Genomic DNA, 25,160 nt, shown 5'->3' with positions numbered 1-25,160 from the left:
AACTTTTTCCTCACCTCGAGTCTAAACCTCCCCTGGCACAGCTTGAGACTGTGTCCCCTTGTTCTGGTGCTGGTTGCCTGGGAGAAGAGACCAACCCCTTCCTGTCTACAGCCACCTTTCAGGTAGTTGTAGAGGGCAATGAGGTCACCCCTGATCCTTCTCTTCTCCAGGCTAAACAATCCCAGCTCCCTCAGTCTCTCCTCATAGGGCTTGTGCTCAAGGCCTCTCCCCAGCCTTGTTGCCCTTCTCTGGACACGTTCAAGTGTCTCAATGTCCTTCCTAAACTGAGGGGCCCAGAACTGGACACAGTACTCAAGGTCTGGCCTAACCAATGCAGAGTACAGGGGCACAATGACCTCCCTGCTCCTGCTGCCCACACTATTCCTAATACAGGCCAGGATGCCATTGGCCTTCTTGGCCACCTGGGCACACTGCTGGCTCATGTTTAGGCGGGTGTCAATCAGCACCCCCAGGTCCCTCTCCGTTTGGCAGCTCTCCAGCCACTCTGACCCCAGCCTGTAGCTCTGCATGGGGTTGCCGTGGCCAAAGTGCAGCACCTGGCACTTGGACTTGTTAAATGCCATCCCATTGGACTCTGCCCATCTGTCCAGTCGGTCAAGGTCCCTCTGCAGAGCCTTTCTACCCTCTAACTGACTAACATCCGTTCCCAACTTGGTGTCATCTGCAAACTTGCTGATGACTGACTCAATCCCCTCATCCAGATCATCAATGAAGATGTTAAAGAGGATGGGGCCCAGCACTGATCCCTGGGGGACGCCACTGGTGACTGGCCACCTGCTGGATGTGGCACCATTCACCACCACTCTCTGGGCTCGGCCCTCCAGCGAGTTCCTAACCCAGCACAGAGTGCTGCTGTCCAAGCCACGAGCTGACAGCTTAGCCAGCAGTTTACTGTGGGGGACTGTGTCAAAGGCCTTGCTGAAGTCCAGGTAGACCACATCCACAGCCCTCCCCACGTCCACCAGACGGGTCACCTGATCATAGAAGGAGATCAGGTTGGAGAGGCAGGACCTGCCCTTCCTAAATCCATGTTGGCTGGATATATACATATACATATACATATACATATATATATATACAGAGAGAGATATGTGCATGTCTGGTCTTCCAGTGTATCCAAGAAAGTCATTAAGTCATTAAAAATAAAAGAATACCTTTCCTGTGTGAGAAGCAGCTTGTTGCTACACTCACTGCAATTTATAAAATTTGAGTTCACCTAAATCACAAAATCTGTTCTCTGCCTCACAAAGCTATTATCTTTTACCTGAACATGTCAAGCCAAGTAACGAAGTCCCCAGAGATGGACAAATTTCCCTTTCTCAGCAGGTAATATGCTGCAATTCAGGGGCACCTTCCTGCTCAAAGTAAGAACTCCTCAACTAACAGAAGTCATACCAATGCCTTTAGCCATTACCTGCTTCTTAACTTCATGGTGACAGCAAGAACCCAACTGCTATCCTGTCAGTCCAATGAGAATCACAGAATATTAAGGGCTGGAAGGGACCTTGAAAGATCATCTAGTCCAAGCCCCCTGCCACAGCAGGATCACCTAGAGCAGATCACACAGGTATGCATCCAGGTGGGCTTGGAATATCTCCAAAGAGGGAGACTTCACAACCTTCCTGGGCAGCCTGTTCCAGTGTTCCATCACCTTCACAGTGAAAAAAAATTTTCCTTGTGCTTCCACAGAACTTCCTATGCCTCAACTTCCACCCACTGCCCCTTCTCCTGTCATTGGGCATCACTGAGAAGAGCCTGGCTCCATCCTCTTGGCACTCACTCTTTACATATTTATAAACATTAATGAAGTCACCCCTCAGTCTCCTTGCCTTCAAACTCAAGAGGCCCAGATCCTTCATTCTCTACTCATAAGGAAGACGTTCCACTTCCTTAATCATCTTTTTGGCTCTGTGCTGGACTCTTTCAAGCAGCACCCTGTCCTTCCTGAACTGAGGGGCCCAGAACTGGACACAATATTCCAGATGCAGCCTCACCACGGCAGAGTAGAGGGGGAGGAGAACCTCTCTTGACCTACTAACCACACCCCTTCTAATACACCCCAGAATGGCCCCTAGAGCACATTGCTGAGAATACTCCTCACATTTGCTGTAGCAGAAAATCCATAGCTTGTGGCTCAGCAGCTATGGCACAACCCAGAAAAAGCACACAGAATTATGCGAATCCAAACACGGAAGCTATTATATGGGTGAGACTCAGGTCAAAATGAAGACACCTATATTTAACTCTCTTTATGCAAGATAGAGCAGAGTTCAGATGTTCTGTATAAAAGTCTCATGCAGATTTGTTTGGGTATCAAGAGCATATCCATAATTCATACATGGATGAAATCTCATCCTTAAGTATCCACAGTTGATGGAGTTGATTTAATTGGCTGAAAACAGATCTTCAAGCACATGTGAGATCACAGAATCACAGAAACATTAAGATTGGAAAAGACCCTCAGGATCATCAAGTCCAACCAATAACCCTACTCCACAAAGTTCACCCTTAAACCATATCCCCAAGCACCACATCCAAACAACCTTTACACACACCCAGGGTTGGTGACTCAACCACCTCCCTGGGCAGCACATTCCAATGCCTGACCACTCTTTCTGTGAAAAAACTTCTCCTAATGTCCAGTCTAACCATACCCAGTTGTAGCTTGAGGCCATTCCCTCTTCCTCTATCACTGATGACCTGTGAGAAGAGACCAGCACCAGCTTCTCTACAACATCCTTTTCGGGAGTTGTAGAGAGCAATGAGGTCTCCCTTTAGCCTCCTTTTTGCCAAACTAAAAAGCTTCAGCTCCTTCAGTCGCTCCTCGTAAGATTTATTCTCCAGGCTCTTCACCAGCTTCGTTGCCCTCCTCTGCACTTGCTCCAGCATCTCTCCTGTACTGAGGTGCCCTAAACTGGACACTGGATACTCAAGGTGTGGCCTCATCAGAGCTGAGTACAAGGGCACAATCACCTCCCTACTCCTGCAGGACACAGCATTTTTGATACAAGCCAGGATGCCACTGGCTTTCTCAGCCACATGGGCACACTGCTTGTTCGTATTCAGCTACTTGTCAATTAGAACCCCCAGGCCCCTTTCTGCCAGACAGCTTTCCAGCCACACTTGCCCAAGCCTGTAGCATTGCTTGGTGTTGTTGTGATCCAAGTGCAGGAGCTGGCATTTGGCCTTGTTGAAGCTCATCCCATTAATGTTGGCTCATTGATCCAATCTATCCAAGTCCCTCTGTAGAGACTCCCTAGCCTCCCTATCCTGGTGAAGGTCAACACTCCCACCCAGTTTGGTGTTATCTGCAAACGTTTTGATGACACACTCTGTATCTTCATCAAGGTCATCAATTAAGATGTTAAACAGAAGTGGTCCCAACACTGACCCCTGAGGAACACCACTTGCCACCAGCTGGACTTCACTGAACTCCACTCTTCGGGCCTGTTTGCCCAGCCAGTGCTTTATCCAGCAGAGTGTGTGCTCATCCAAGCCACAAGCAGCCAGTTTGTCCATGAGAATTCAGTGGGGAACAGTGTCAGAGGCTTTGCGACAGTCTAGGCAGACAGTATCCACAGCCTTTCCCTCATCCAACAGTCAGGCCATCCTGTCATAGAAGATCACGCTGCTCGGGCAGGACCTGCCCTTCGTAAACCCATGCCGACTGGGCCTGATCCTCTGGTTATTCTCTGTATGGCATGTAATGGTGCTTGAGATGATCTGCTCCATGACCCTCCCTGGTACCGAGGTCAGACTGACAGGTCTATAGTTTTCCAGATCCTCCTTTCTTCTTTTCTTGTAGAAAAGGGTGTTACATTTGCTAACCTCCAGTCCATTGGGACCTCCCCAGTTAGCCAGGACTTCAGGTAAATAATGGAACGTGGCTCGTTGAGCACATCTGCCAACTACCTCAGCACCCTTGGGTGTAGCCCACCCGGCCCCATGGACCTGAGTGTGTCTAAGCAGTGTATCAGGTCACTGACCACGTCCCCATTTGTTGTCATGCCCTCATTCTCATTCCTCTCCCTGACTCCTATTTCATGAGGTTGGGTGTTCAAGGAACTGCTGGGTCCAGTGCTAAAGACAGAGGCAAAGAAGGCATTGAGCACCTCAGCCTCCTCCTCATCCTTAGTCACTGTGTTTCCCTCTACATCCAACAAAGGATGGAGATTTTCCCCAGTCCTCCTTTCGATGTTAATGCATTTACAGAAACAATTTTTATTATCCTTAATGGCTGTATATAGGTTGAACACTAACTGTGCTTTGGCTCTCCTAATTTTCTTTCTGCACAGCTTCATTACATCTTTATAGTCCTGATGAGAGACCTGTCCCCTCTTCCAAAGGCCAGAGACTCTCCTTTTGCTCTTGAGATCTAGCCAAAGGTCCCTATAGAGCCAGGCCGGATGCCTTCCCTGCTGACTCATTTTTCAGCACAGAGGGACAGCCTGCTTCTGAGCTGTTAAGACTTCCCTCTTGGAAGCCTTCCTGGACTCCTAGGGTGGCCTCCCAAGGGACTTTGTCAAACAGTCTCCTGAGCAGGCCAAAGTTTGCCCTCTGGAAGCTCAAGGTGGCAGTTTTACCAACCCCTCTCCTTGTTTCCCCCAGGATAGAGAACTCAATCATCTCATGGTCACTGAGCCCTAGATGCTCTCCAACCTTTATTTCCCCCACAAGTTCTTTCCTGTTCAAGAGAAGCAGGTTCAGGAGGGCACCTTCCCTGGTTGGCTCCCTCACCAGTTGTGTCACGAAGTTATCCTCCACACACTCCAGGAACCTCCAGGGCTGTTGTCTCCCTGCTGTATTGTATTCACAGCAGACATCTGGGAAGTTGAAGTCTCCCATGAGACCAAGGGGAAATGATTGTGAAACCTTTCTCAACTGCTTATAAAAAATTTCACCTACCTCATCCTGGCTGGATGGTCTATTACAGATTCCCATCCTGATATCACTCTTGTTGGCCTTACTCCTGATTCTTACCCATAGGGACTCAACCCTATCATCACCTTCATTAAATTGCATAGTTTCCTACGTTTCCCTAATATAGAGGGCTGCTCCACCACCTCTTTTTCCTTGCCTATCCCTTCTGAAAAGTTGGCACCCATCAATTCCAGCACTCCAGTTTTAGGAGTCATCCCACCAGGTTCCCATGATGGCTGCCATGTCACAGTTTCCCTGTAGTATAATGGCCTCTAGCTGCTCCTCTTTATTGCCTATGCTGCGTGCATTGGTGTATAAACATTTCAAGGAGGGAGCTGAGTACATAGTTTCCAACCTTGAGGTGGGGTAGACCTCCTGGTTACCTAAGATGCCAACACACTCCTCCACAACCGTGGGGCTACTACACTCAGAGTTCTCAGTGGCAAGGTCAGCCACATCCCCATCCCCCTTTAAAACTAGTTTAAAGCCTTGTCAATGAGCCCAGCTAATTCATGTACAAGTGTTCTTATCCCTTTATAGGACAGATGAACTCCATCTGTCACAAGCAGACCTGGTGGCAAGAAAACTTCCCCATGGTCAAAACCCCCGAAGTTCTGTTGGTGGCACCAGCCTCTAAGGCGTGTGTTAAGCACATGGATTTTTCTCTTTCCTTCAATATTGCTTCCTGTCATTAGAAAGATTGAGGTGAACACCACTTGTGCACCTGACCCCTCAAGTAATCTCCCCAAACCCCTGAAGTCTTTTATAATAGCTTTTGTAATCCTATGCATTGCCTCATCACTCCCAATCTGCATAACCAGCAGTGGGTAGTAGCCTGAATGCCACACCAGATGAGAGAGTCTCTTAGAAGTGTCCTGGCCTTAGAAGATGCTTGGCCTTGAACTTTTTATAGAGCTCTCTAACCTTCTTGCCATTCCAGAATGATGCAGATGTCCTGTAGGTCCTGCTGTGAGTGTGATGTAGATATGCCCTGGGTGTCCACAGCTGTCTTTAATGATACTAAAGCTCTATGCGTAGGTTATGCATCCTATCTCCAGCTCTACAGTTGGGAGCTTTGATAGCCAGTACACACCTATACTTAGATGGTTTAATCTGGGTGTGCAATGTATGCAAAACATCCAAATACTATGAGTAGGCAAAAGCCAGCACAACAGAAGAACATTCTGATGCAAGTAAAAATTAGATTTCACAGAATTGTCAGGGTTGGAAGTTCCAAACCCCATGTCATGGGCAGGGACACCCTCCACCAGGTCAGGTTGCCCAGAGCCACATCCAGCCTGGTCTTAAAAACATCCAGGCATGGGGCTTCCACCACCTCCCTGGGCAACCTGTTCCAGTGTCTCACCACCCTCATGGTGAAGAGCTTCTTCCTAACATATAATTTGAATATCCCATCCTCTAGCTTGGATCCATTCCCCCTAGTTCTATCACTATCTGATACCTTAAGAAGTCCCTCCCCAGCTTTCATGTAGGCCTCCTTCAGATATTGGAAGGCCACAATAAGGTCTTCTCGGAGCCTTCTCTTCTCCAAACTGAACAGCCTCAACTCTCTCAGCCTGTGTCCACTGGATTAGTCTGTTTCCATAGGAGAGGTGCTCCAGCCCTCTGGCCATCTTTATGGCCCTTGTCTGGACATGTTCCAGCACATCCCTATCTTTCTTGTAATAGGGGTTCCAGAACTGGACACAGTACTCCAGGCAGGGTCTCATGAGAGCAGTGTAGAGGGGGAGAATCATCTCTCTCAACCTGCTGGCTACGCTTCTCTTGATGCAGCCCAGGATATGGTTTGATGTATCTCAGAAGGAAAAATAATCCTACTTCTTACACAAAAATGAGGAAAATGCAGCATTTGCATGTAACAGCTTCCTATACTACCTAAAGAAAGCTGAACTGGAAAAATCATACATACATACATACATTCTGAAAACTGGATTAGATAAAGTGAACAGTAACTTCAGGCTTGCAGCTCTTGGAATTATCATTGTACACAACTGGTTCACTAAAAAAAATATTTTTATTATACTATCATTAAATGTGAATGCCTCTTTAAACCTGCCTCAGAGGATGGACCAATACAGTTCTGGAATGAACCTGGATCTAGTACACAAATGAGAAAAGACATTTCCCACCTCTTTTTACAGGGAACAAATTAGTTTTGGGACTGCTTGAGCTTATGTATTGTTTTATTAACTGGGACTAATTCCCAGTTTATTCCTCTATGTCCTCATGTAACCTACACTCCTTAGCTGTAGAGAAGGAACAAGCTATTTTGCTTACTAAACATTGTGCAATCTGTGTCTGGAGCAATTCCTCTGAACCACTTCTGATGTCAGCAGGTATAGTAAACCAAAATACCTAGGTGCATGCTTGATATGTATTTGAAACACTGCAGTTATATTAATGTAAACATCTCCAGCAAATATTGTGCAAGTGCACAGGAATGTAAAAGTTGTTCTTTCTTTCTTGAATGGCAATATTGCATGGTCATAGGTGATCTACTTATGAAGCAGTACTCTTTTTTGTTTGTGTACTGAATTAACTAAGTTAAATTAAAAATTAAAAACTATCACACAATTCCCCATTTTTGAAGAAACAAACTTAGAAGCATAAGCTGTGTTGACTTAACAAAATGTCTTTGTTAGCCATGAAAATGGGCCTGATCTTTTCTCATGCACAGGGCACAAACCCTATTTACCCATGGTAATTACACACCTCCTAGAAACTGCCATCTTTTATGCTTTCTCTCCACCACTGCCTCTGTTCTGACAAGCAAGCATCTCAAGGACATGGACAGCACGTGGGTCACTGTTCCCTGGCAGGAGGACACAAAGTCCAGGTCTGCTCAGCTCTGACTCACACTCGGAAGATGTGTACAGAAGACATGCTTGAGTCACATTAAGCTCCACCACCTCAGAGATGGTGGGCATGCCTGTCAGTTTTGTTAGCTACAGCCTCGGTTTAGGGAGCTAGCAGGCCAAGGTTTTCACAAAAGAGCAAAAACCCAAGCTAAATCAATGGAAAACCTCCAGCAGAACTTGGCACTGGCCTGGAGACAGCAAATAGGTGACTAAATGTCCAGTAGCTAAGCTGGAATGCTGTGGAGCTGTCTGGCCAACTGCTGACCCCACACCCTCTCACTCAAAAGGCAACATCTATGGGATTTTGCCATGTGCCAAGGGTGGATCCAGCCCCAGCACAGGGACAGCTCAAAGCACAGGCTCCTGTAAGAAAGAACATGAGCTTTACTTACTCTCAAGACATAAATGCCTTTCATGTCAGTATCACACTCTCTCAGTAACATGCTTTGGTGCAAGATTAGCAAGATGTGTAGTTTTTTAGTGTGCTGCCTGAAAAATACAATCTTTAAAGTGGGTTTTTTAGGGAACCAAGACACTGCAAATCCAGTCTCTTTGGCAACATTTCAAATATAGTACAGGTATGCAGCATATCTAATAGCGTTTACAGGAAAGCCTGAGCAAGACTATCCAGGGCAGAGCTCTGTGAGATCGTCAGGATTCATCACTTGGGTGGGTTTGGATGCTCACAAGAACTTTTGTAGGTACAAGCACATTCACACAACAGAGAAGAAAAGAACAAAACTGCTAATCAATGGATCTTGTCTAATACTGTATCCTAAAACATGCAAGAACAACATACAATGCTCTCTCATGCTGTTACCTCAAACATTCCTATTCAGTTTACATGTTCCTGTCTTTCTCAGGAGAGAATTTTCCATACTCAGAATAAATGTGTTACAGCATTAGAAGCAGTTTAATGGTTAGAAGTTCATTCTTGGGTCGACAAAGCTCTGTTGCCTTCACACACAGAGTTCTTCAATAATGCAGCAAACTGGGAAGTGTGTATTTAGTATTGTGTCCTGCATTTAAGAACAGAAAGACAACTAAGAGTGTTCTTCACTTCTGATTTTTAAAGTAAGCTTATGGAAGTTACTATTTCACCAGTATATATGAAGTCACACAGAAGCGATGTGGAGGGTAAGTTTTATTTATAACACAGACTTTTACCGAATTACTGGACCACATCCCATCTGCCAAGTATCAAAAGGTGCTCATGTGTTCTTAAAACTCAAGAGAAAAATCAATTGGTCCAGTAGCCTGCATTTGGGTGGGGATTATATTCATCTAGTGAATGGATGTACTGTGAAATGCAGACACTGGAGAGAAGGATCAAGTCATGACAAACAAATTTGTGTTCCACTGACAATGCGTTCTGTATGCGGCAGTGAACAGAAGCTGGTACGTGTGTCATACTTCACTGTGAAATACTGACTTTCCACATTCCAGCAGAATGACAATGACAAATTTGCTTGTTTTATTTCAGTTCATAGGTCTAACTAAAGAGATTGCTACACAAATAGGGTAGAATTATGCAACTTTATTGAGTAAATTCCTCTTCTTTTAGAGACCTGATTAGCCACGTGGATCCCCACAAGTCCATGGGACCAGATGGGATCCATCCTACAGTGCTGAGAGAGCTGGCAGATGAGCTGGCCAAGCCACTCTCCATCATTTTTCAACAGTCCTGGCTCACTGGAGAGGTTGGAAGCTGGCCAACGTGATGCCCATCCACAAGAAGGGCCGGCTGGATGAACCACAGGATTCCAGGTTTGTCAGCCTGACCTCAGTGCCAGGCAAGACTATGGAACAGGTCATCTTGAGTGCAATCACACAGCACTTACAGCATGGCCAAGGGATCAGGCCCAGCCAACATGGGTTTAGGAAGGGCAGGTCCTGCCTGACCAACCTGATCTCCTTCTATGATCAGGTGACCCACCTGGTGGATGTGGGGCAGGCTGTGGATGTAGTCTACCTGGACTTCAGCAAGGTCGTTGACACCATCCCCCACAGCAAACTCCTGGCCAAGCTGTCAGCCCGTGGCTTGGACAGCAGCACGCTGCTCTGGGTTAAGAATTAGCTGGAGGGCCAAGCCCAGAGTGGTGGTGAATGGTGCCACATCCAGCTGGTGGCCAGTCACTAGTGGTGTGCCCCAGGGATCAGTGCTGGGCCCCATGCTCTTTAACATGTTCATGGATGATCTGGATGAGGGCATCGAGTGCATCATGAGTAAATTTGCTGATGAGACCAAGCTGGGGGCAGGAGTTGATCTGCTGGAGGGTAGAGAGGCTCTGCAGAGGGACCTGGACAGGCTGGACAGATGGGCAGAGTCCAACGGCATGAGATTGAACACATCCAAGTGTCGGGTTCTGCACATTGGCCACAGCAACCCCATGCAGTGCTACAGGCTGGGGTCAGAGTGGCTGGAGAGCAGCCAAGCAGAAAGGGACCTGGGGTTTACTGGGTGATAGTAGCCTGACCGTTAGCCAGCAGTGTGCCCAGGTGGCCAAGAAGGCCAATGGCATCCTGGCCTGGATCAGGAACAGTGTGGCCAGCAGGAGCAGGGAGGTCATTCTGCCCCTGTACACTGCACTGGTTAAGCCACACCTTGAATATTGTGTCCAGTTCTGGGCCCCTCTATTTAAGAAGGATATTGAGACACTTGAACATGTCCAGAAAGGGGAACAAAGCTGCTGAAGGGTTTGGAGCATAAGCCATGTGAGGAGAGGCTGAGGGAACTGGGGGTGTTTAGTCTGGAGGAGGCTCAGAGGAGTCCTTATTGCTGTCTACCACTACCTGAAGGGAGGTTGTAGCCAGGTGGGGGCTGGTCTCTCCTCCCAGGAAACCAGCACCAGAACAAGAGGACACAGTCTCAAGCTGTGCCAGGGGAGGTTTAGGCTGGATGTTAGGAAGAAGTTCTTCACAGAAAGAGTGACTGGCCATTGGAATGGGCTGCCCAGGGAGGTGATGGAGTAACTATCACTGGAGGTGTTTAGTCAATTAGATGATATTGGATGATAGGTTGAACTCTATCTCAAAGGTCTCTTCCAACCTGGTCAATTGTATTCTATTCTATTCAGAAGACAGAGAAGGACTGAAAACACATTAAAGACCCCATATTGTTTCAGCCTAATTCTAACAAAAGTAAACACTTGGCTGCCCCAAACTTCCTTATACTTGCTTAAACAGGCACACTCATTTCTGATTGGAGATGTAGGCAGCAGAATAAAAGCACTGCTGTAAGTCAAAAATGAAAGCAGCAAAGTGAAGACTTGATTAATTCATATTCTTCAAGGGTCTAATATGCTAGCAAGTCCACCCAAATTTGGTAAGTGTTAAAGTCTTAACTAGGAAGGGAGAATCTCTAATATTCTGACAAAACAGAGGACAAGCATTGCAGCCACACACAGAGAAGTACATAAACAGAAAGTTGTGTTTTCCCTGTTCAAAGCACTTTTTTAACTAACAAAATAGACTTTATTGATGAATTCCCTAAAAACTCATTACCTGAGTTCTAATTACATCTTATTTCAGTTTAATGTCTCCATTACCAGCAAAGCAATACCCTTTACAACTCTCCAGTGCCTCTACAAACATGGATATCTAGAAATTTTAAGTATGCAACTCCAAGGAAATACAGAATGGTATCTGAGTGAAGGAAGATGATTACACCTTTAAACTGGAGGGCGGTAACAACTACAAGCAGCTATGCCATAGTGCTTCAGTTTTTAGCACCATACTCTAAAAACAACACCAGAAAGAATAATGAAACATGGCTTGCAACTATGCAGGTTATTTAAAACTAAAAGGAAAGAAAAATTCTTTGTGAGTTGTCAGAAGTTTTAATTGAAAATTGTATCTGTTTATTTACAGTTTGTGGTGGAAAGTGTTTCCAACCCACTTTTTCCTCCAAATTATTCATCAAACTGCCTTCTCCGCTAATAGTGACTTTGGCTATGAGATGTGGAGGGGAATCTCCTTACAGAGCCACCCTTCTAAAGCTCCTTCATAGATGTGGGCGAATCAGTAACACATTTGCATACAATTAGTAATTATGGCAAACACTTAGAGTTCTTTCCAAAGGCCAGAACAAGACATAGCAGACCATGTTAAGTTGCATTTGCTTACCGGAGCAGCTCAAAATCAGCATAAGCAAGTCAGTTTGATACAACATACAACTCCTACTGGAGTTAATGGAAACTTTTGTTCTTAACGAGTAAAAGACCAGTCCCAGAGGACCTCAGAGCCAGGACAGGCTTCTAGGTGATACAGAAATGGTGCTAAATTACTGCTGGTTCCAACAAGAAAAAGCATTGGAGAAAGCTCATCAGAACCTAATACTTTTCCTTGCTAAGGAAAGAGTCCTTGATAGCTATCCATAGCCAGTTGGCTTGTAGAGAGCATATGCTCTTTTCAAATCCCATTTATTATCTCTGCTCGAGTACTTTTAATGAAACTTTTTCACACTGGCCTCAAACCCATAGTGTACGGTCTTTAAATGCTCCTGCTGAAATTCCAAGTAGTTCTACACTTAACATACAAATATGCTAAAAACATTTGTTACAGGAAAAAAAAAAATCAGTTTCTATTAAAAAATTAACCCCATATGATTCTTACATAACTTCAGTACCTGAGCAAAGAAAATCCAGGCATCCAACATCAACATTCATCCAGCTTCTTTACACATCACATATCTAATGCTGCCCGTGAATTTCATCTTCGTTGTGACGCCTTTCCCAATCTCATCCACCATCTTTACACCAAGATTAACTGATTCTTTTAAAACATTTTATATTATGCACTCATGTTAACTGCAATCAAGGAACTCGCACAGTTCTGACACATAATACAAAAATACTCTTTATATAAAGATATATATACACACACACGTGTACATACATACACACCAAGGCACAGAAAGGTATCAAAAAACTTACCATCACTTGCAGAAAGTGAGTCATTTGTACAGACCAGTGCCAAAACAAAGAGCAGATGCCAAAGATCCATACCTCTAATTCTGTAGTGACAAAAGACAGCAGGACATTTTTTTTATAAACTAGTATTACTAGTATGACATGACATTTAAAATATTATCTTGTTTTACTGAAATTCTGAACAGGTTTAAATCCAAAGTGTATACTAAATAGAATACATAGAATACATAGAATAAACCAGGTTGGAAGAGACCTTCAAGATCATCACGTCCAACCCATCAACCAATCCAATACCACCCAAACATCTAACCCACTGCACCAAGCACCCCATCAAGTCTTCTCCTGAAAACCTCCAGTGATGGCGACTCCACCACCTCCCCAGGCAGCCCATTCCAATGTGCAATCACTCTCTCTGTATAGAACTTCTTCCTAACATCCAGCCTGAACCTCCCCTGGTGCAGCCTGAGACTGTGTCCTCTTGTTCTGGTACTGGCCGCCTGGGAGAAGAGACCAACATCCATCTGTCTACAACCTCCCTTCAGGTAGTTGTAGAGAGTAATAAGGTCACCCCTGAGTCTCCTCTTCTCCAGGCTAAGCAACCCCAGCTCCCTCAACCTCTCCTCGTAGGGCTTATGTTCCAAACCCCTCACCAACTTTGTTGCCCTTCTCTGGACTCGTTCCAGCAAGTCAACCTCCTTCCTAAACTGAGGGGCCCAGAACTGGACACAGTACTCGAGGTGCGGCCTAACCAGTGCAGTGTACAGGGGCAGAATGACCTCCCTGCTCCTGCTGGCCACACTGTTCCTGATGCAGGCCAGGATGCCATTGGCCCTCCTGGCTGCCTGGGCACACTGCAGGCTCATGTTCAGTCTACCGTCAACCAGCACCCCCAGGTCCCTCTCAGCCTGACTGCTCTCCAGCTTGTGCTTTATTGCCTCATAAAGTCATACATCATCTTGCAGCCCTTGACAGACAGTATATACTATTTTTATTTAAGAATTAGCTTATGTGTTTCTAGTTGATTTACTATAGAAGGGGGAAAAAACAAGTAATGGCAACTTGTAGCCTGTTCCAAGGAGTAGTTGCACTCTTCCCACAGCAGTCTTTGGAGGATAGATCTCAATGACAAGCCTATGTTAAACTACTAAGTTGGAAATGAACAGTCTCTCTTTCAGGAAACAAAGATGTGATACCCTTTCTTAAGTTTATGCTCCTCTGGAGCTCCATTCATCTTTCCATGCTGTACATAACACTTCCTGGGTCCAGGATTTAAGGCAATAAAGTTGAGAGGAGTGATGCAGTTTAATAACCCAGCCCTCATACCAGAAAGCCAAGTGAATGTGAGATATGTTGGCCTAGTAGCTATACCCACTGTCCACTGCAAGCATCATGCCAGAAGTGGGGAGAGCAGCAGCTGCTGCAAGGAGAGTAACTCAAGTTAATCCTCTACTCTGCTCCCTACCAGCATCCTGTACAGGCCTTACCACCTACCTTGGTGCCCTGCTCTGACACACTGCTCTTCAGGGGCTGCTAAGGAGGCTGTCTCATGCTGGAAACTACCTGTGTTATTTCTGAGAAGGCACCTTCATCCATCACACGATCCTATTTGAGGGACACTACTTTCCCGTTTCCATTATCACCAGCACTTGATAATGATAGGGAAGGGCAGAAGCTGGGACACGCTGGAAGGCAGTTCAACCTTCTCCACAAAATTATACCACACTCTCAAAAGCTCATGAGATCTCTAGATGTAGTAAAGGGAAAACATACATACCATGGATTACTACCTGACCATTTACAATCAGGCCAGTGGAGAACAGATTACTGAAGATCTTCAGAACACCACCAAAATGAACATAACAGGCAGGCAGCATTTTCTTGCTCTGTGGCACTAAGCTGCCAAGATATACTGACACCGCAGATCAGGGAAGCAGTGGAAAGAGAGAGGAGTATGTCCACCTCCACATTTGTCTATAAATTGGCATGATAAACTTTGATTCTACACTAGAGTGTGTTCTGTTAGACATTTTCTTTCTTCATCTAACAGGAGAGTAAATCACAAGTGTCCAAACAACCAAGCTCACTAATGAGTAATGATCTCTGGGTGGATATTACTGATTGACAACCGATGCTATTTAATCTGGGTATCAAAAACTAGTTAGTTTCCCAGTAGAGCTAGCAAACTTCAATTTTAGTCAGAAGTTGTAAAACATAAGCACATTGGGTATGTTAAAACTATGATAACACTGAATTTGAGACCTAATAATTCCTTGACTGTCTTAGCCCAAGAGAACAGACTGACAGAAATTACAGGAAAAAAAATAATATTGCCAACTACAGATTCTTCAATTCAAGCTGTCAGCACAAAACTTGAATATCAGAAAACAGTGCTAATACCCTCATAAATACAACTGCTTGGTAAATCCTGACCTTCAGGCTCTGTACAGGAAGTAATCATTACTACCGCTCCAGGCTAGAAAAGACTAACTGAGATCTGCAAAGGCAAGCCAGGAGATGCCCCCTGCCAACATTCACACCACTGCAGGGATGAATAGCTGTATCACCTGGGCACCCTGTGGCTAGTCTGAGAAAGCATGGGGCAGCTGCTCAGAACCGTGGGAGCTATGGGGATCAGGTGCCCAGTCCCTCCCAGAATAACTCCCTTGTTCTCAAGTGACAAGAAAAGGAAGGGGCACAGTGAGGCTGGAGGCACATTAGTGAGGATTTGTGGTGGTATGAGAGGGAAGCAGCCTGGGGAGGAGCAGCAAATGGTGCAACTGCTGGAGTGAACAGGGCTGGGAAAAAGTTCATGAGCAAATCACAGGCCAACAATCTTTGGAGAGGAGCTACACTGGCACAACACAGGGTTCATCTGACATCAGCTACATTTTCTGTTAGCTCAGTTGTTCCCTTGCTCCATCTGAACTCCTGCTTAAAGGACTGCTATTGTCTCTTATTAATACATCTACAGAAACACTTCTCTGCATTTGCTAAATCCTCTCTTCTTAAACGATTTCTACCCATCAAACAGTTCTTATCCCCTTCAGCATTCCCCCTAAAGTTTTCTCTTTCACAGCCCTGAGCACAGTGTCACTTTATTTACAAACTTCCTGTACTCTCCCTCTTCCAATACCCATGTCCCCTAGCCTCTGCTAATCTCCCTACCACACTTCAAACTTTTCTACTTCTTCCTGCTTAACAACAGCTGTGTGAAAAGCCCAAACACTCAGAGAAGTTCTCCTGTGACAACGAATGTAATCAACAGTCTATCCTTCAGACCACATCTGTGAACACCGTTTCGTTTTTCATAACTGCACCAAACAACTCCATGATGGGACCTTGATTGGCCCCCACATGCAGCTGTCACAGCATTGCTATCTCCTTCATCCCTGTGCTGTGACTGTTAGCCATTTCAGCTTCTTTCCAGGAAGAATGGTTTGACTATTGGAACTCAGGATCCTGGGAATATACCCCAGCGGTCAATGATCACGCTGAACTTCAATAAGGTCTCGCTGCTGCAGATGAAAACAAAACCACTCCAGAGTTCTCTCCCTCTTGTGCTGGCAGACTTGTTTATGTTCATGCAGTGAGCACCCTCAGGAAATTCTTTCCATTAAAATTAATCCATAAATATTTATTGTAACAAATCCGTTTGCTAACCAGGTTTTTCAAGACTCCACGAAGATGCACCCTGGGAGAAGAGTCATAGAAGCACAGGCAGGGAAGTGAGCAGCCAGGGTGGAAAGAAGAGAGTCACCCCTCCCAGCAGCAGCTGCTACTTGTTTAAGAACAATTCTATAATTGTTGGGAAAGACCCTGCTGAGCCACAGACGCTGACTAAAACATCTGCTCTCTGAAACAGGATTAATTTGCATTCCTAAACCTCAAAGGTGATCATAATCACTGCTTCATATCTTGTATTTTCACTAGTAAAATGTGGTATAGAAACAAATAACACTTCTGTGGATTCTCACAAATGCCACTGTCTTAGCAAAGAAAAGTAATAGTGGCTCTGCTCTACTTAAATCCTTTTGAGATAGTGAAGGGCTAAAACTTGGAGAGCCAAGCTCCAAGCACTGCTGGACTGATAAGAAGAGACAGTGTCAGCCTTGATGGCTTGTGAACTATGGGAACATGGTGCAGCAGTGTGGTTGGAGGAGTGCAGATACCTGATTATGAAAGGTTATTGTGACCTGAAAGTGTAAGACTTCACACATATCAGATTGTTATAACAGAGTCCCTGGTTTCTTAATTGTACTTTGATGTTTGCTAAAACCCTGATAAGATATAGGTACTCGTGTGATGTATTTTCTGTAGGCAATCACAAACTGCTTCTGTGTTGTGTTAGCTTTTATAAAGAAAAGATTTTGCATAATAAAGTGGACACCTGGCCTGAATCAGGCTGAGCCCCGTCTCTTAATCATGGCAAGATACTCCACTGAGTTATCCTTCCAGCCAAGTTGCATGTGGGAGAAAAAATCAGTTGCCATACTCTGAATGTAACCAACACAGACAGGACAAAGCTCTACATGGTATCTACTCTAATTTGAGCATATGAATAGGTCATGCTCCACTCTTCGTAGAACAGCCTCTACAAATGCAAATTATGCTAGCCTCTTTGGACCTCAAACCAAGAGCCCTTAGGTCAGGGCTTAAACTCAAGGTCCCTCCCATGCAAAAGGAACTCTGCAGGGGATGTGAAGTACCAGGGACTACATGACCTCTCTGCATCCGGCATATATGTGTGTGTATATATATACCTATATATATATTTATGTTTATACCAAGTGCTCTGCTGGGTTGCTGGTATGACTACTATGGCTCTGGTCTCATAGGACAAAGCCTGGTGCAAATCAGGAACTGCTCCACCATGATACTGCTTTTGGTAGTACAAAACAGAATGTCTGTGAGTTCTCTGTAGCACCATCTGCCCCTCCATCAGACAACTACTGCCTTGCAGGAAGTTCTCACAAATCCATCTAGTAACCACCCATTGGTGTTCCTCTAAGACACTCAAGCAACTTCATTGCCAACCAGAATAGTATTGTTCAGAGGCTGCAGCGTTAACCTAGCAAGTGACAGCTTCTGAACAAAACTGATCTTTTACAATGCAGTATTACCTATCTCCCAACACCCACCCCTCTATGTGTTATGAAAGACAAATGCCACTAATAAAGTCTCTGTTATTCAGCAGGGGGGTGGGGGGGAAACATCAGTGTCTGGAATATATACTATTCTAAAGAATATGAGCACATTTCTTAACAGCTCCACAAATTTGTAAGAATGAAAGAAGCTTAAATCAGGAAAGAAAAAAGAAAAAGGAAAAAAAATTACAGCAGCTGACTGTCCTCAAGCCAGCTGAAACTTGACCACAGGAACATTTGGCTAGAGGTCAGCTCAGGCTAATTGCTTCAGTACAGAAAGGGTGCCAGGAGTTATAAAAAGTGTAAAAAAAAAAAAAGTCTTGGCCCTTTTCTATAGCAATTTTGGGAGTGAGGTCAATCACAAGTGAATTTAAACATGACATCGCTCAAGTGGGATGTGAACATAGCATAATCAGGCTGAGAAAATCCCTCAGAAACAGTTTAGTCACAGCATACTGAGCAGTTTGCATCTAGTCCGGTCAGGTAACAATGTTAACACTCAGAGTAAACCATAATCATAGAAGCAGCAAGGCTGGAAAACACCTCAGAGATCATCAAGTCAAACCTATCACCCAACACCTCAAGACTAACTAAAGCAAGGCTTCAAGTGCCACGTCCAATCCTTGTTTTGCACACCTTTGGGGACAGTGACTCCACCACCTCCCTGGGCAGCCTATTCCAATGGCAAATCACGATTTCTGTGAAGAATTTCTTCCTAACATCCTGCCTAAACCTTCCCTGGCAGAGCTTGAGACTGTATCCTCTTGCTGGTTGTCTGGGAGAAGAGACCAACCCCCTCCTGGCTACAACCTCCACTCAGAGGGTTGTAGACAGCACTAAGGTGTCCCCTGAGCCTCCTCTTCTCCAGGCTAAGCAACCCCAGCTCCCTCAGCCTCTCCTCATAGGGCTTGTGTTCCAAACCCCACACCAGCCTTGCTGCTCTTCTCTGGACATGTTCAAGTGTCTCAAAATCCTTCTTAAACTGAGGGGCCCAGAACTGGACACAGTACTCAAGGTGTGGCCTAACCTGTGCTGAGTCCAGGGGCACAATGACATACCTGCTCCTGCTGGCCACACTATTCCTAAAGCAGACCAAGATGCCATTGGCCTTCTTGGCCACCTGGGCACACTGCAGGCTCATGTTCAGCCTACTAACACCCAGTACCCCCAGGTCCCTTTCTGCCTGGCTGCTCTCCAGCCACTCTGACCCCAGCCTGTAGCACTGCATGGAGTTGTGACTAAAATGTAGCACCCGGCACTTGGACGTCTTAAATGCCATCTTGTTGGCCTCTGCCCATCTGCCCAGGTCCCTCTGGAAAATGAGTTTAGCTTATAAATAAAACTGTTGTTTGAAGTCACTTCTTTACATTTAGATAGCTCATGAACCTGAGAAGATCTGAAGGAAGGAAAAGGGTATTACTCATCCTTAAACTGCACCTATGAAGGGACTTCTGCCTCCATTAATTCACTGTACTGCAAGTAAGACAGAGGGTTTTCCTCTGTAGTCTCTTCCAGTTTAGCATTGGGTTTTCAGCGGGAAGCTCTCTTGGGAACACACCCCAACCAGCAGCGTCGGAGGGCACTAACTACTTTCCTTTTCAACCTATGGGAACGGCAGGACGCCCGCAGTCTCTCAGCACTCGGCTAGAATCGGCGCTTGCCGTTCTCCAGGTGCTTGCTGCTTGGGATCGCTCAGGCTCGCTGCATCACCGGCGGCACTTTCAAAAGCCGGCGGCAGCTGGCGGCAGCTGGCGGGCACTTCCGCTGCAGCCCATGTGCTCTTGCTTGGCTGCGGCCAGATGTGTGTGCCGCCTCACTTCTTCTAAAACTCTGTCAGTAGGTCCCGTGGGCAGGGCTGGCCATGGTGGTAACTCGCCACAATAACCCCTACAAAAAATCAGTCTCGACTCAGACTGAGGGGGAATATAAGCAGGTAGGCAGGCGTCAAAAGCAAGAGGTAGGTGTCCAGGCATCTGGCTGCAGAGAATGCTGGAGCCTGGCACTTGAGATGCAGGGTAGTGGAGACAACTCCTGCATTAGGTGTGAGCAGATCGACTATCTGCTTAACCTGGTGGCCAGACTGAAGGATGAGGTTGCTAGACATAGAGATGTAAGGGATTGTAGAAGGGAGACGAACTTGAGTAAGCAGGCCCTGCAGGCTCCCCCAGCAGAGGCTGGTTATCCAAAAAGCAGAGGGGAATGGACGCAGGTTCCTCTCAAAAGACACAAAGTACAACCTCCTTGCCTCCCCTCACCTTCCCCACTGCCCTTGGAAAAGAAGTATGGGGCACTGGAGGTCGAGGGTGAGGTGATTCTGATGCCAGAGAACACACCATCTGGGGTTTTCCCTGAGGCAAAACAGCCTAAGGCTAAACAGCCTTCCCTCGGCATGAGGACCTCTCCCGTAAACGAAAGAGGAGGGTAATTGTTATTGGTGATTCCCTCCTGAGGGAAACAGAAGGCCCCATATGTCGGCCAGACCCTACTCGCAGGGAAGTTTGTTGTCTCCCAGGAGCTCAAATTACAGATGTTACCAGAAGGCTGCCTAGTCTGGTGCAGCCCTCTGACTACTATCCCTTAATAGTTACGCAGTTAGGGAATGATGATGTTGCAACCAGAACTCCCAGGGTTATCAAAAATTACTTCAGGGCCCTGGGAGATATGGTTGAGGGGTCAGGGGCACAAATAATTTTTTCATCTATACCCTTAGTTGCAGGAGGGAATACCAGAAGGAACAGGTCAGCAGCTACAGTCAACAAGTGGCTTAGAGGCTGGTGTAGTCAAAAGAATTTTGGGTTTTTCGATCTTGAAAGCCTTTCTACTGCACCAGATCAGCTGGCAACAGATGGAGTACATCTGTCACAGAGGAGGGGAAAGGTCACAGTGTATGAGAATGGCCTATCCCTCAAAGGTAAAAAGATTCTAAAAAGGGAATTGGCAGGTCTCATTGATAGGGCTTTAAACTAGATTTGAAGGGGGAAGGGGCTGGAACCAGTCCCCCCAGACAGGAGTCTGAGGGTGGTAAGCTGGAGTCAGGGGTGAAACCAGCAGCCCAGCTGAAGTGCATGTACACTAATGCATGAAGCATGGGTAACAAACAAGAGGAGCTGGAAGCCTTGCTGCAGCAGGAAAGCTATGACGTAGTTGCCATCACAGAGACGTGGTGGGACGACTCACATGACTGGAGTGCTGCAATTGATGGCTACAGGCTCTTCAGGAAAGACAGGCAAGGAAGAAGGGGTGGAGGGGTGGCCCTGTACATCAGGAAGGCACTAGATGCCATTGAGCTGGGGGTCAGGGACAATAGGGTTGAGTGCTTGTGGGTGAGAATTAGAGGGAAGACCGGCAGGGCAGACATCCTGGTTGGAGTCTTAGACCACGCAACCAGGAGGAAGATGTTGATGAAGCATTCTGTAGGCAGCTTAAGGCTGTCTCAACATCACCTGACCTTGTTCTCATGGGCGACTTCAACATGCCTGACATCTGCAGGGATCTCAACACAGCAGAGAGGAGACAGTCTAGGAGGTTCTTAGAGTGTATGGAGGACAGCTTCTTATCCCAGGTGCTGTGTGAGCCTACCAGGGGTAAGGCTATGCTAGACCTCCTCTTCACCAACAGGGAAGGGCTGGTGGGTGATGTGGTGGTCGGAGGCTGTTTAGGGGCCAGCGACCATGAGATAATTGAATTTTCAGTATTCGGTCAAGCTAAGAGGGGCAGCAAGAAGACCTCCACTCTGGACTGCCGGAGGGCGGACTTCAGGTTGCTCAAGGAACTAACTCAGAAGGTTCCTTGGGAAACAGCCCTTAGAAACAAAGGGGTCCAGGAGAGCTGGGAATACTTCAAGGAGGAACTCTTGAAGGCACAGGATCAGGCTGTGCCAATGTGCTGGAAGAGGAGCTGCCGGGGCAGACGGCCAGCCTGGATGGGTGATGAGCTTCTAAAAGAACTAAGGGGAAAAGAAGAGGGTGTATCATCTTTGGAAGAAAGGTGAGGCAACCCATGAAAAGTTTAAGGATGTTGCTAGGTCTTGTAGGAAGAAAATTAGGGAGGCAAAAGCACATTTGGAGCTTAGACTGGCCTCTGCTGTGAAGGACAACAAAAAGTCCTTCTATAAATTATTAATAGCAAGAGGAAGGGCAGGGACAACCTCCACTCCTTGGTGGACATGGAGGGGAACGTTGTAACAAAGGATGAGGAAAAGGCAGAGGTACTTAACAACTTCTTTGCCTCAATTTTTTCTAGCAGGACAGAATGTCTTCCAGACAGCTGGCCTGCAGAGCTGGCAGAAGGAGCCAGGGAGCAGCACAGTTTCCCTCTGTTCCAGGATAGGGTAATTAGAGATATACTCAGCTGCCTGGATCCCCACAAGTCCATGGGACCACATGGGATCCATCCTAGGGTGCTGAGAGAGCTGGCAGATGAGCTGGCCAAGCCGCTCTCCACCATTTTTCAGCAGTCCTGGCTCACTGGAGACATCCCAGATGACTGGAAGCTGGCCAACGTGATGGCCATCCACAAGAAGGGCCGGTTGGATGAGCCAGGGAATTATAGACCTGTCAGCCTGACCTCAGTGCCAGGCAAGATTATGGAACAGGTCATCTTGAGTGCAATCACACAGCACTTCCAGCATGGCCAAGGGATCAGGCCCAGCCAACATGGATTTAGGAAGGGCAGGTCCTGCCTGACCAACCTGATCTCCTTCTATGATCAGGTGACCCGCCTGGTGGATGTGGGGAGGCCTGTGGATGTAGTCTACCTGGACCTCAGCAAGGCCTTTGACACCATCCCCCACAGCAAACTCCTGGCCAAGCTGTCAGCCCATGGCTTGGATGGGAGCACACTGTGATGGGTTAGGAACTGGCTGGAGGGCTGAGCCCAGAGAGTGGTGGTGAATGGTGCCACATCCAGCTGGCAGCCAGTCACCAGTGGTGTGCCCCAGGGATCAGTGCTGGGCCCCATGCTCTTTAACATGTTCATGGATGATCTGGATGAGGGCATCGAGTGCATCATGAGTAAATTTGCTGACGACACCAAGCTGGGGGCAGGAGTTGATCTGCTGGAGGGTAGAGAGGCTCTGCAGAGGGACCTCGACAGGCTGGACAGATGGGCAGAGTCCAACGGCATGAGACTGAACACATCCAAGTGCCGGGTTCTGCACATTGGCCACAACAACCCCATGCAGAGCTACAGGCTGGGGTCAGAGTGGCTGGAGAGCAGCCAGGCAGAAAGGGACCTAGGAGTGTTGGTTGATCATAGGCTGAACATGAGCTTGCAGTGTACCCAGGCAGCCAAGAGGGTCAATGGCATCCTGGCCTGCATCAGGAACAGTGTGGCCAGCAGGAGCAGGGAGGTCATTCTCCCCCTGTACACTGCCCTGGTTAGGCCACACCTTGAGTCCTTGTCCAGTTCTGGGCCCCTTGGTTTAGGAAGGATGCTGACTTGCTGGAATGTGTCCAGAGAAGGGCAACAAAGTTGGTGAGGGGTTTGGAGCACAAGCCCTATGTGGAGAGACTGAGGGAGCTGGGGTTGCTTAGCCTGGAGAAGAGGAGACTCAGGGGTGACGTTATTGCTCTCTACAACTACCTGAAGGGAGGTTGTAGACAGGCAGAGGTTGGTCTCTTCTCCCAGGCAACCAGTACCAGAACAAGAGGACACAGTCTCAGGCTGCACCAGGGGAGGTTTAGGCTGGAGGTTAGGAGGAAGTTCTTCACAGAGAGAGTGATTGCCCATTGGAATGGGCTGCCTGAGGAGGTGCTGGAGTCGCTATCACGGGAGGTGTTCAGAAGGAGACTTGATAGGGTGCTTGGTTGCATGGTTTAGTTGATTAGGTGGCGTTGGATGATAGGTTGGACACGATGATCTTGAGGGTCTCTTCCAACCTGGTCTATTCTATTCTATTCTATTGCTTGCCAAAGTGGCACAAGCAGAACCAAATGTGGCTTCTCTGCCTGAAACCAAACCATCACATTATTCAGCACAGGATTAATCTGAGAGGCTTTTCTGCACATTACTACATTTCATCATCCTATCATGTCACAAACTGGCATGGGCACAAGAGCATGCAAAGCAGATGAATACACACCAGTACACCCACCATGTAAAAACAAGTGCTAAGAAAGAATGTGACTCCAAATTGCTCCTGAACCTTGCTTATGCAGCTGCCAAATACATACACACCCATCCTAGCAGAATTATTCTGGGTGAAAGGCCTTTAATTTTCACAGTGTGGACATTCATTACAAGCCATCTTACAGCAAGATCAGTGACAGCAAGAGAAAATCTTCTTTCTGTGCCTACATTAAAGCATTCACACTGATTTGGTTACTCATGCATTGCTGAAATCACTTTGCTTGCTTTCCCCCATTCCCCTGAATGCCAACAGGACAGTCATTCTGCAGACTAAATGAATTACAGCCCTTCCAATCAGCACAATCTAAAACTGCCATGAACCCTAAAACTTCTTCCTTCGCTTCCTGGTATTACAGCTTGATTGAATCAGCTGCAGCACATGGATAGATGCCTGCTTTTAAAGAACCCTTGTCAGAGCTATCTACTCAGCTGTGTTAAGAAATAGAAATAACAAATTGTCAGAGTTGATACAAGTAACATACCAGTCACCTAGCGCCTGTGGTTATCTGGGGTATGAAAAGGATGAGGAGTAACACTGTAGAAGTGGAAATTCTGTACTGTAAAATTAAAAACACACACACACACACACACCCCAATCAAAAAACAAAATACCAAACCTCATAAAGGGCACATTTCAGAAACAACCCCAAGAAAACCTCCTAGCAACAAAAGACAGCACCATTGGAAATGAATGTAGAACTCTGGCATAAAGCTGTGTTATGGATGTTTTGATGCAAAACTGACGATTAGGGAAAGATACATCATTCTGACAAACTAGAACTATGTAACAGAGAGAATTTTATAGTATTAATTAGAGCTCTATGTAAGAGAAATAATTTATAATAACTTCAAGTATTAAAATATTTGCTCACTTCAGATGTAGAATTTTCCCCCACACACTTTGGAATAGAGCCTGCATGAAAGAAGTACCTGCTGACTTCAGGTGAAACAGGATATAGTGGCAGCCCAGCATTTTTGGACAAAAATTGCCTCTAATTACCTTAAACCCAAACATGCCTTTTGGACCTCAAAGAACAATGTCAGGAAATCAAGGGGAACAGCCATTTCAATTTTAAATAGCACTTATATTTGAAAAATATAAATAAAAATATAGCATTTATATTGGAAAAAAATCT

At 46.3% G+C, this 25,160-nt stretch overlaps 1 protein-coding gene across 2 annotated transcripts in view; it reads right to left on the bottom strand.

Moving 5' to 3' along the window:
* GHR (growth hormone receptor) overlaps positions 1–25,160 on the bottom strand; it is a 164,138-nt gene that overhangs the window by 74,199 nt on the left and 64,779 nt on the right. For both annotated transcript variants that reach the window (XM_054178418.1, XM_054178419.1), the window contains one exon: positions 12,755–12,834. In XM_054178418.1, the coding sequence (XP_054034393.1) occupies positions 12,755–12,824 (70 nt within the window). In that variant the 5' untranslated portion in view covers positions 12,825–12,834. The remainder of the gene's footprint in view (positions 1–12,754; positions 12,835–25,160) is intronic.

The sequence above is a fragment of the Dryobates pubescens genome, chromosome Z, assembly GCF_014839835.1.
Source record: "Dryobates pubescens isolate bDryPub1 chromosome Z, bDryPub1.pri, whole genome shotgun sequence".
NCBI lineage: Eukaryota > Metazoa > Chordata > Aves > Piciformes > Picidae > Dryobates > Dryobates pubescens.
This window is presented reverse-complemented; position numbering and strand designations above follow the sequence as displayed.